At 35.4% G+C, this 12973-nt stretch overlaps 1 protein-coding gene across 1 annotated transcript in view; it reads right to left on the bottom strand.

Annotated features, from left to right (window-relative positions):
- PHKB (phosphorylase kinase regulatory subunit beta) overlaps nt 1–12973 on the bottom strand; it is a 286088-nt gene that overhangs the window by 224979 nt on the left and 48136 nt on the right. Inside the window, exon 4 of the mRNA XM_007947818.1 lies at nt 586–685. Within this exon, the coding sequence (XP_007946009.1) occupies nt 586–685 (100 nt within the window). The remainder of the gene's footprint in view (nt 1–585; nt 686–12973) is intronic.

The following is a 12973-nucleotide window of genomic DNA, read 5'->3' as shown; positions in this document are numbered from 1 at the left end:
TATATATATATGATATATGTACACCTGAAAGCGTGTAATTCCTTTGTATACAAGAAACAGGAGACACACCAGGTGTCACATGCAGGAAGCTGCTGCACTCACTATGTCCTATTTTCCAACTGGGATTTCTTAACTATTTTAAAACCATATGGGACCACAGATGGGTATGATGCAGTGCATGACCATATTTTTAAACTAAAGTTCATGTCAGCCAAAATATTTCACATGTCCAAAAGTAATATGGAAAAAATTTTTCCTAAATAGTATAATATTGGTTAGAGTTAGGGATTTTTGTGTGGCTCCCAGGAAACAGGATATTTATCAAGCAAATGCCAGGTGCAAAACACAAAAAAAATTCAAGTCCATATAACAATTCTCAAGTGTCTCTGGCTTAAGGTGTCCCTTCAATTTCAGGATTTCAGAGCCCTGCGCTTGGAAGGCAGGCTGTTTTAACTTTTATAGACTGCCCTAAGATGTGGTTTTACCTTTCTAAAGTACATTCTTCTTCAGAAGATGCTATTGCTACTGGTTAAATTAATCCTTCTGAAAGATATGAGGATTCTAGTCCATATTAGAGTGTTTTACCTTATCAGCCTGGCGCATATAGCAGTAGAGAATTCCTCGCATACACTTTATAGCCGAATGCTCCAGCTCATGGGTCCTTCCCTTGTCATCATCAATGTGCCTGGGTGAGAGAGATAACTCATGAAACAAATTGGAAAGGCATTTGAAAAGGAAGCAGAGCTTTTGATAATTAAGTATTTAACTATCTGGCTAATCCTGTGTTCTGGTGATGTCTACTAACTCCATTTTTACAGCAGATATAGAACTTTGCAATAAAAAAAAAATTACAAGATAAAACTTGTGCAGATTTCTCATCCAAACATCAATTCTTTTAAGGAAGCAAGCCAGTCACTCTAAAAATAGCATACAATGTTTTCCACATTGTCTTGGATGAAACTTTAAAGGATATTTCTATAATGGAAAAGTTCATCAACAGATTTTTAAAATTCACAGAGTTAAGGAAATTTTTACTGCCAATTCCTTTAGGTTATATAACAGTTACTTGGATTCAAGGAAGCTCAAGTTCAAAAGGCATATGCCTTCCTTGCTTGACCATGTATTTAATGCTGCTAGGGTGGCATTTTAGTTCATTCAACAATGCCTTCCATTAGATATACATCCAGTAACTAGCTGGTTTTATCTGCTTGAAACTTCAAGGTATAAACCTTTAGAGGGGGAAAATGTGATATAAAGTATTAATAGCTTCAACTATTATAATGGTGGGAGCTCTGGTAGCATAGTGGCTAAGACACTTGCCTGCTAACCAGACGGCTGGCGGTTCAAACCCACCAGCCACTCCTCGGAAGGAAGGTTGGGCAAGCAATCCTACTTCCGTAGTGATACTGCCTCGGAAACCCAAGGAGGGGTCGCTATGAGTCGGGTCCGACTCGACGGCAAATAACAACAACAATTATAATGGTAGCATTAGTTTGTCAAAGAAAATTAACTAGTCATTTGGTGATGTTGCTGCAGATATAACATCATATAATAACAATGGTGACAATTTATTGAGAGCTTACTTTACACCAGATATTTTGATCATTCATTTACATATATTATCTCATTTAATCATTACAATAATCCCATTTTTTTGCTGAGGAAGTAGAAAGTTAGAGAGGAAAGGTAATTTATCTATGACTGAAGCACGGGAGAAAGATGTGGCAGTCTGCTTCCATAAAGATTACTGCCTTGGAAAGCCTATGGGACAGTTCTACTCTGCCCTATAGGGTCACTTTGCGTTAAAACTGACACAACGAGATAGCAATTAGTTTTTTACGGTAAAAGGGCTAGCTGTGGAGAAGGCTATGAATATAAGTGTCCCAGATTCTAAAGCCCAAGTTTACACACATGGGGGTGGGGAGAGAAGCATTTAAAATGGTTCTAAGTTCTGACGAAGAATTGTGAGGAATTGTGCATCGTCTTCACGGGCAACCAATCAAACTATTCTGATTGATTTGATAGCTCTAATAATGTCATGTATGTTTGGTTTGATAGAGCTGAAAACTGAGCTGCTGTTTTTAGTCAGTTTACTTGTCTCATGATCTGTAATTACTTAAAAGCAAAAAACAAACAATAAAGAAAAGCATCCTTTGAAAATGCAGGATCATTATTAGGCCTGCCCTTCATATAAGTTGAGGCCAACTCAATGGCACATAACAATAACAACAACCTAAAAATCTACATTTTGAATTTTTATAACTGCTGGAAGTAACTAAACACAAAATACTGCTCATTCATTTATTTATTGATTTCCTACTACATGCAGTAATACAGCTAGGTATTAGAGACAAGACAGTGGGCAAGAAAAATATAGTCCTTGTCATCAAAGAACGTACAATCCAGCAGAGAGAAAGAAATCAATAAAAATAATCAATGATAAGGGCTATGATCAGGGTAGACAGGGCAGTTCAGTTGAAATGGAGAGGGCACAAGTGATTGATAAACTATGCAAAAAAATCACCCTGGATCCAATGAAGAGAATAGACCAGAGAAATTCAATTTTGAAGATCAGTTGTAGATAGTTGTACTAACACAGATAAGAGAAAATAACAGGGAATACACTGTTGAAGGCTTAAATTAGATATAAAGAAGGTATTTTTTTTAATTAAGAATATCTCATCCTCTATTAAAAAGTTTTTGGTAAGAAAAAAAATCATCACAAGACTATTCCTATAAAATTAATAGTTCTCCATGAAAATAGCTATATAAATTCAAAGTGTCCAGAAAAACATTCAAAATAAATACATAGCATTTAGCCTTCTGGCTAGGAAAGAAGAAAAAAAAAAAAAAAAAAACCAAACTGCTATTGAAATAGCCATAACATTGGACAAAAGAGGCAACTGCTTTGGGCACTGGAGAACAGTTAGTATACGAGCAGAAAGGGAAATTTATAAAGTGAGTCCTACAAATTGTGCTGGCTCTTGGCCTGGGGAAAACTTCCCACAGCAAGCTGGAATTCAAGCAAATCATAGTCTACCCACTGAGCTAAAGCAGGTATCAGAATCCAGGTATGTGAAATAGCTGAATGCACAGAGAAGGAAACCAGAGTGAAACTCTAGAAGTATACATGGAAGTCTCTATCAGTCCCTTGGTTGAAGGCTTGCTAGGATATAAACAGGGCAAGTCTACCTGAGGCGTATCAGGGAGCACCTACTATGCAGATAAAAACAGAATAGAAATATAGAAGAACAATGCTGGAGATATTTGGAGTTCCTGCTCCGCCAGAGTGGAGACATGACCTTAACTAACACTTTGCTAACCTTCAGGCATCCAGTTAAGAGACTAGAAAGGATATAAGGATCATAACTGAACAAGGCCAAAACTAAGACTTCACAAGATCTGGAGAGCAGACAAAGTTTGGAATTGTGCAGTGTCAAGTTACAGGGACGTATGAAACACCTTGTGCTTTTGAAAGATCCACACTAACAAAGTATAAAACCAAGCCTATACAAGTTCAAGGTGATCAGCCAGCAATTGAACTGCCTACTAAAATAAAAATAAGCATGCTTCAGAGAAATATTACAAATTCAAAGCCTTTATAATTATCATCCATAAGGTCCAGTATACAATCAAAATTTAAAAGATATGTAAAGAAAGAGGATAACGTGATTGTTAGCAAAAAAAAGAGGAAAAAAAAAAGCCAACAGAAACTGACTCTGAAATGCTTCCAATGTTGGATTTAGCAGATGGACTTTAAATAAGCTACTGTAAATATATTCAAAACATTATGGAAAATATGGATAAAGAATAAAAAACAAATATAGTCTCATAAGTGAACTGAAAAGGAATGTCAGCAGAGAACTGGAAATTATAGCAGAGACCAAACAGAAACTTTAGAAATTAAAAGAATAATAATGGAAATGAAAAAGTCACTTGGAAGAAAAGGGAGAGAGAAAAAGATTTTTTTTAAGACCCTCACAAACCTGTTGCCAATATAATCAATATAAACATAAATTCAGTAGTAAGAAGCAACAAGAGTATGAATGAAGAGAGAAGAAAAACTTAAAAAAAAAAGGCAAACATTACTCAAATATGGTGAAAAACATTACTTTATAAGCACATAGATTAAAGAAGCTCAGTGCAAGACAAGATAGATAAATGTGAAAAATAATTAGTCACACTTAAGCTATCATATATTGAGCATGTTTAGCACAAAATTCTGAAAACCAAACATAAAGAGAAAATGGTGAAAGCAGCCAGACAAATACCATATTTTTCACATATAGCATGTGTAGAAAGCTAAAATGTGAGGGCGTTGCAGGTTTTGCCAAGACTTATGTAATGTGTGCATTATTTGTGTAGAAAAATATGATCAGTTGTAGAAAAATATGATCAGTTAGAAGAATGATACAAAAGATGGCTGATTATTCATCAGAAAAAAGAAAAGAAAAATAAGTCAGAAGACAAAAGGAATTACGTATTTAAAGTATTCAAAAGGAAAAAACAAAATCCTGTCCACAGAATTCTCTATATGTCAAAAATAGTCTTCAAAAACAAGAACAAAATGAAGACAAGAATGAAATTTCACATGAGCAAAATTGGGGAAATTTGGTTATCCAAAGAACAGCCCTACCAGAATGTTGTGGGATATTCTTCAGGGTGAAGGAAAATTGACAACAGAGAAACTCAGATGTATGACAAAGAATGAAGTGTACCAGAAATGTTTTGCGTAAGTGGGAATTAAAAGCAATGTTTTCTCTTCTCCTTTTCATTTCCTTAAAAGACACTTATGGTTTAGAGCAAAAGTAGAAACATTGTAAGATGGGAAGTGTCAAGTATGAACTATAGAAAGAAGGAAATGTAAAATGTCAAGTGAGAAGTATAATATGGTACAATACTGACTCTAAATGGACTTTGGTAGATTAAGGATGCATATCATTACCCATTGAGAAACACTAAACAATAATAAAAAGAGGTACATCTAAGGCAGCAATGGTGAAATAAAATGGAAAGCTTAAAAATATTCTATTAATTTGAAACACTGGCAGGAAAGGAACAAAAGAGAAACAGACAAATGAACAAAACAGAAGGGATAAATGGAAAACAAATAGCAAGATGGCAGACTTAAATCCAAATATATCAATAATTATATTAAAAGTAAATAGATTAATCACTCCATTCAAAGGGGGCTCTGGTGGCATAGTGCCTAAGGCATTTGACTGCTAGTTCAAACCCACCAGCCACTCCTCAGAAGGAAGACTGGGCAATCCACTTTCATAGAGATACCACCTCAGAAACCCAAGGAGGGGTTGCTATGAGTAGAATTTACTTGATGGCAGTGAGTTTGGGTGTTGTTTTCGTTTGATAACTGATAGTGCAATAAAAGGAATGTTTCATCAAGAAGACATACCATTCTAAATACATAGGCAACCAATAACAGATATTGAAACTCACAAAGCAAAAATGATAGATACAATTAAAAGGAAAAAAGACACAAATACACATAGTAGTTGGAAACTATGTTTAACACCCTTTTCTAAATAAATTAAAGAATACAGACATCTGAGGTTGTATTATATGCAAGAACTGGGAGTTTAGAGGTAAGCACACATGGGTATTAGTATAACAAGATGAGTCAATGGTGAGGTTTGAATGAGGGCATAATGAGAAGAGGTTCATAATTTAGCACTAAGTTCAAGAAAATTTCCAGTATACCAGGCTTGAGCTGATGGCTAACAGACAAATAAAACAGCCATGGAGAAAGAGTAGGAATATTATTCCAGACAGAAACAATAACATGAACAAAGGCACAAGTCATTGGTAAGCATGGTTTACAGAGAGAACTATTGATTTTTGATAGAAATGTTGCTGGAGGAGATCACATGATAGAATTTTGCAAGACCAACAACTTATTCATTGCAAATACCTTTTTCCAACAACATAAAAGGTGGCTATACATATGGACTTCATCAAATGGAATACACAGGAATCAGGTCAAATACATCTGTGGAAAGAGGCTACGGAGAAGCTCAGTGCCTTTAGCCAAAACAAGGCCACGAACTGACTGTGGAACAGACCATCAATTGCTCACATACAAGTTCAAGTTGAAACTGAAGACAATTAAAACTAGTCCACGAGAGCTAAAAATATGACCTTGATTATACCCTTCCTGAATTTAGAGACCATCTAAAGAAAAGATTTGATGCACTGAATACCAATGACCAAAAACTGAAGGAACTGTGGGATGACATCAAGAACATCATCCATGAAGAATGCAAAAGGTCATTAAAAAGACAGGAAAGAAAGCCCAAAATGGATGTCAGAAGAGACTCTGAAACTTGCTCTTGAAAGGAAAGTAACTAAAGTAAATGGAAGAAATGAAAAGGTAAAAAAAACTGAACACAAGATTTCAAAGAGCAGCTTGAGAAGATAAAGTCAGTTATTATATTGAAATGTGCAAAGACCTGGAGTCTGAAAACCGAAAGGGAAGAACATGCTAGGCATTTCTCAAGCTGAAAGAACTAGAGAAAAAAATTCAAACCTTGAGTTCCAATACTGAAAGATTCTATGGGCAAAATATTGAATGGTGCAGGAAACATCAAAAGAAGATGAAAGGAATACACAAGAGTCACTGTACCAAAAAGAATTGGTCAATGTTCACCCATTTAAGGAGGTGGCATATGATAAAGAACCATTGTATTGAAAGAAGAATTCAAATCTCACATCCAGCTGCTAACCAAAAGATCAGTGGTTCAAACCCACCTGCCATTCTACACAAGAAAGACAAGACAGCCTGCTTCTGTAAAGAACTACTGCCTTGGAAACCCAATGGGAGTTGCTGTGAGTTGGAATCAACTCAGTGGCAGTGAGTTTTGTTTTTGGTATAATTAGACACACAAACATTTGGAGAACATTTCGAGGTTCATAATCCAATAAGAAAATAGAATTTAAATGTATTAACTAATTAATATTTCTAATATGCTAAGCCTCTATATGTATCTTGCTTTATTCCTTTTTCTGTTTCTCTACCTCTGTATCCTTAAGTTTCCTCTTCCATGTGTATATTCTCTGTGTCTTTCCTATCATTTTAGTTCTCTCTTTGCCAAGCAATTTCTTCTTTAAATTCTTTAATGGCCCAAAATATTAACTGGAAGTAGTCTCTAAAATACATGATCTACTTGAGCATAAAGTTTTATATTCTCAGGTTTAATTTAAAATCAATTCACCACAGGTTACACCTCTTGCTTGGCAAAAAAGAAGAAAAAAACAGAATAGCTAAACTATAGCTGTTAAACTGGGTTAATATGCTCTTCTATCTGTAAATTCTTCTTTTTTTTATTATGGATCAGTGACCTTAAAAAGGTTTCTATTGAGAAACAAAAGTGGCTCACTCATTATTTTACTCAATCTTAACTAATGCATCTAGAGATTGTACTTCTTGATAAGTATAACCTCTCTCCTTAAAAAGTATACTATAATTAACCTCCTCCAGTTGCGTATCTCATAGACACTACTAGGAATAATGATTATCATTTTAACATGGTGAATGACAGTAAAAACTAAATTATTCATCATTAGCACATCATTCCTCCTTATGTGGGCACTGCAATAAAACTATCATGAGTTTGTGAAATATTCTAGTTTCTCTCTGATGTCAGGCACAAGTGTATCAACAGAGGCAAACCCTGGCATAAATAACACTGGACCAGGCATTGATATGGAGGAAACAGAACATATATAATGTAGTTAGAATATAATGAACTCAATGAAGTATTCTGCATATCATCCCTACTTCATCCAAAAACTGAAAAAATAATTCAGAAAAAACCAAAATCAAGTCAGGTTTTTATAAAACTGCCTTTAAAATAAGTCTCACTGTTCCTAATTTCAACAAATATTAAACCAAGACTAAATTATTCCAAGGTAATTCAACCACAATAAAGTACTCTTTCATTTTAATAAAGTTTTCCTAGTTATTGTTTCTTCTGAAATTAAATTTGAAAACTTTAAGAAGACTATTTTTCTTCTGACTGAGAAATAAAAAGAGCAGCTACATTTCAGTAAAAACATTTGGGCCATTGGGATGTATTTATTACCTTTCTGGAAGGTGCTCTGGTGGTCAAGTGTCTAAGGCATTTGACTGCTGACTAGAAAGCTGGTGGTTCAAGCCCACCAGGAGCTCTGTGGAAGGAGGATAGGGCAATCTACTTCCATAAATAGTTACCGCCTCAGACACAACAGGCCTCACTACGAGCCAGAAGCAACTCGATGGCAGTGAGTTTGGTTTTGGTTTTGGGAAGATTTAAGTGAATCTGAAGACCCAAAGTAAATCTGAAGACCCAAAGTAAATCGTCTATTTTCCACCAGAGACTGGCGAGATTCTGTTCTCTTGAGCAAGCTGGGTACACGCAAATTTAAATTAATAATAAAGGAAAAAACTTCAAATTTACTCCTATTCGATGAATATTTATCACAGGCTATGTGCAAACGTTTATATTTCTATAATATGAATTGTTGATTTTATAACTAAACCAGAATTTCATATTCATAAATATATAAGTAGTGAGGAAACTAGATACTTGAGTTTTATCACTTCCCCAGAGAAAAGCATTAAGTAAATTGGTAGAATCAGTTACACAATTTGATTGTTTTAAAAAATTAAGCTGCAGCCACCTATTATATTCAACTCCTAAAACAGCAATAAATCTACCTGGGAGGGAACAGCAAGACACCCTCTCTAGCCCCTGGAGAGTGCTGGGGGTATCAAGTCAATGCCCGCCTGGAGTTTTCCCTTGTCCAATAAATATACACATTGAAACAGTCCAAAAATATTCTTTCAAGTCAATATTCTTTTAGAAAACCCCTTACTCTTCTCAAAAATAAAAAAGTAAAGAAAGCTATATTTCACAAGCAAACTCTGAAGAATCAAGCTTTTCCCTCTAGAAACAAACAAAAAATGTCAAAACCCCTACATGATACAATTTTAACATGATATAAGGTATAGGCTCAGCTTTTTTATAAGACTTGGTATAACTGAATAGGTTCAAAAGCTTAAATCTATACAAATATGATACAGACAGACCTACAATTCAATATAAAATTCACATTTTAAAAATTCAAATATATTAATAAGCTTTTCTTTCTGCCACTAAAATAAAACAAAAATGATAAAATATACCTGTAATATCACATTTAAGAAAAACAAAAACTATTTCAAAATATTTTTATGCAAATGAAGAACTGCCTTGTCTCCAACAATAAAATATTGACTACATATTCCTAAATCAAATAACACCAAAGTATTCTCCTAAATGTGCACAGAATAAAAAGACTCTCAGTCTTTTAAAATCTTCAGTTCACATACACGTGTACGCAAATTCAAATGGATGTGAGGTTTCATGGATTGTTGGCAAACCTGATGGAAAAACAATTAGAAAATGCAAAGAACTCATAATTGTTTAAATTCATAAACTTGTATTAAAAATTTGACAATTAGTTATATAATTAATTTGTATAAAATTTGACAATTAATTATCAAAAAGAGATAGATGTAAATTCCAGAGAGAAAAATTAACTAATTTTTGAGGAATTCTTATAAATAATTTATGTGATTTCATCAGCATTTACAAGTAGACTTTAAAACAAAAATTCAATTAATTTTACATTGGAATTCTCTAAACAAGTCATCAGAATTTAAAATTGTGAACATAAAAAGGGTTTCATAATATTTCTGTAAGTATTCCAGCATTTTTCCAAATGAGAGACATTTTCCTACCAAAAAACTCTGCTACTTTTCCTGCATAAGCAGGTAAATGATTGAGAGAGTCAGATGACAGATAATGTGCCTAGCAGAGCAATGAAGTAAATTCTCTGTTAGGTATTTGAAGCCTTCTGGGAAAAAAGTCAATCTCTGACTTTTGTCCATATGCTGCCTGTAATGCAGTATTTTCTTTCACAGCAATTTTCTACCAATAGTTTATTCAGAGAAATTTCTAATCTATATAGAAGCTGAAAAGATGCTACAATAAATAAACCTTTATACTTTTCACCTGGATTCATCAACAGTTAACAGAAGCTGGCTTTCTCTATCTACAATTTTATTTTTCTCTCTATTTAAAAACAAGCTGCAAATATCATTACTCTTCATCCCTAAAAACTTCAGAACTATCTCCTAAAAATAAGGACATTCCTCTACATAACTATAATATCACTATCATACCCAAGGGATTTAATGATATTATAGTATCATCATCTGACATACAGTCAATATTCAAATTTATCCAATTATCCCAAAATGTACTTTCACTGAATATGGATGATCCTCATAAGGATCATGAATGGCATTCAATTGTCATATTTCTTTAGTCTTTTTTCATCTAGTCATCCTTAGACTTTTTTTTTTTTAAGTCTTCTATACTGTCATTTTTCAAGAGTCCAGTCCAGTTATCTTGAAAGAAGCCACAATCTGGCATTGTTAATTGATTATTCATGACAGACTCATGTCTGACATACCGGTAAAAAGTCTGCATGGGTGATGGACTTTCCACTGTTTCATATCACGAGGTACACAATGTGGGTTTATTCCATTATTGGCTTGATCACTTGGTTTAGGTGCTGTTGATGTTCTGTGTACTCCTAAGACTACAATGACCAAATAGCAGCTTTACATTTAGTGAAGCTATAATGCACTTAGTGCCTAAGGCACTTGACTGCTCACCAGAAGGCTGGCGGTTCAAACCCACCAGCCACTCCTCGGAAGGAAGGTTGGGCAATCCTACTTCCGTAGTGATACTGCCTCGGAAACCAAGGCAGGGGTCACTATGAGTCGGGGCCGACTCGATGGCAAATAACAACAACAACAACAACATAATGCACTTACGTACAATACGTAAAGAAATGTTTTTAGTGACATAACTGCAACAGTGTGCTAACGGTGACTATATTATTTTACCAGGTTTTCCCCCCACTATCCCAAAATAGAAGGAGCTCTGGTGGCGTAGCACCTAAGGCATTTGACTGCTAACCAGAAGATTGGTGGTTCAAACCCACCAGCTACTCTGTGGAAGGAAGACTGAGCAATCTACTTCTGTAAAGATTTACCGTCTCAGAAACCCGATGGGAGGTCGCTATGAGTCAGAATTAACTCAGTGAGTATCTCAAAGTAGAGCATTGCTACAAAACCTTTTATAAGTCAAAATGGTATAAAGGAGCTATGGGGGTACAGTGCCTAAGACATCTGACTGGTAGCCAGAAGGCTGGCGGTACAAACCCACCAGCCACTCCATGGAAGGAAGACCTGGCAATCCATTTCCATGAAGATTGACCACCTCAGAAACCCAATGTGGGTTGCTATGAGTCAGAACTGACTCAATGGCAGTGGGTTTTTGGTTTGGTATAAAGTGAAGAAGCAATTATTAATTTATTTGGAAAAGAATTTTAAACATTGCCAGACCCAAAATATAACCTACCAAATCATACCAAATAACACATAAAACCTAAAATAACACTAATACCCAGTGTTCACAGACTCAGTTCCAGGCTATTATGGCTTGCACAGTGCCTGGGGCCTGGGGCCTTAAAAATTTGGAAGCAGCCATCCATGTCACAACAACTGATCTCTATTCACCTGGAATAACAGAGAAAGAAGGTGAGTCAGGCATAGGAGGAGGATGTAGAATGTGTGGCTAATAGCCTCCATGAAAAATTGCCTCTTTTGCCATGAGACTAGAGAAGTAGATGGTGCCTGACTACCATTATTGAACATTGTGGTCAAAGTTGTTGTTGTTGTTGTTATGTGCCATCAAGTCAAGACCTGATTGAGAGTGACCCCTCCTTGAGTTTCCAAGGCAGTATCACTACAGAAGCAGAATGCCCAACCCTCCTTGTGAGGAGTGGCTGGTGGTCAAAGATTCCATAGAAAAACCTTGATCAAAAGGAGTACCACCAGCCACTCCATGGAAGGAAGACTGAGAAATCTACTTCTATAGAGAAACCACCTTGGAAACCCAAGGAGGGGTCGCTATGAATCAGAATCAACTCAATGGCAGTAAGTTTGAGTTCTGGTTTTTGCTATGTATATCCTCAACAACAACAACAACAACAAAATAAGCAAAATTTAAAGGAAAAAAAAAAAAAAAAAAACCTATGGCAGCGAGATGCTGAGTGTAGTTTCCACGGAAGGAGCTTAGAAAAAAAAAAAAAAAAAAACCTATGGCAGCGAGATGCTGAGTGTAGTTTCCACGGAAGGAGCTTAGCTCTCGCTGCCTGGGATGCACCACTGCCCCTTTAACAGCTTGTTGCAAAACAAATGCTAAACACTAGTTTCACTTTTTATCTTTTTTTTTTTTAATTAAAGCAAAAATCCTCTTCAGATTTCTTTCAGTTAGCAAAAACAAGTACTGATTTAGGTCTTTTGTAAAAGTAAAGTGGCCAAAGTAAACTTTTGAATAGTGGTGGAATCTTGTACAGCTGACACTTGAACAACATGGGTTTGAACTGTGTGGGTCCACTTACACACAGAGTTTTTTCAAGATATGGATCTTGGAGAAATTCAAGAGGTAACAGACACCACACGAGAGGAATGAACAGAAGACATCTTCATGGAGATGAATGCTTCTGAACCAGTGCCACACAGTGAGGAAGAAGACGTAGAAGCAGCAGTACCAGAAAACAAACTGACATTAGGTAATCTGGCAGAAGTGTTCTGATTATTCAACACTGGTTTTTTTTTTTAATCATAAAAGAAGTATCTTTTATGATATGGACTCTTCTATGATAAGGGCACTGAAACTAAAGTAAACGGTGAAGGAAGGATTGGTACTGTAAAGAAATATTTTTTAGTGAAATGAAAAAGCAAAAAGTCAGACAGAAATGATGATGTATGTATTACTACACAAAACATTGTTCCACCTCCTACTTTGGCGAGTAGCGACTGGGATCTTAAAAGCTAGCAAGCTGCCATCTAGATGCA

The sequence above is a fragment of the Orycteropus afer genome, unplaced genomic scaffold (assembly GCF_000298275.1).
Source record: "Orycteropus afer afer isolate SDZICR_OR568_19922 unplaced genomic scaffold, OryAfe1.0 scaffold00009, whole genome shotgun sequence".
NCBI lineage: Eukaryota > Metazoa > Chordata > Mammalia > Tubulidentata > Orycteropodidae > Orycteropus > Orycteropus afer.
Note: the sequence above shows the minus strand (reverse complement) of the source record. Positions and strands in the feature narration are given on the sequence as shown.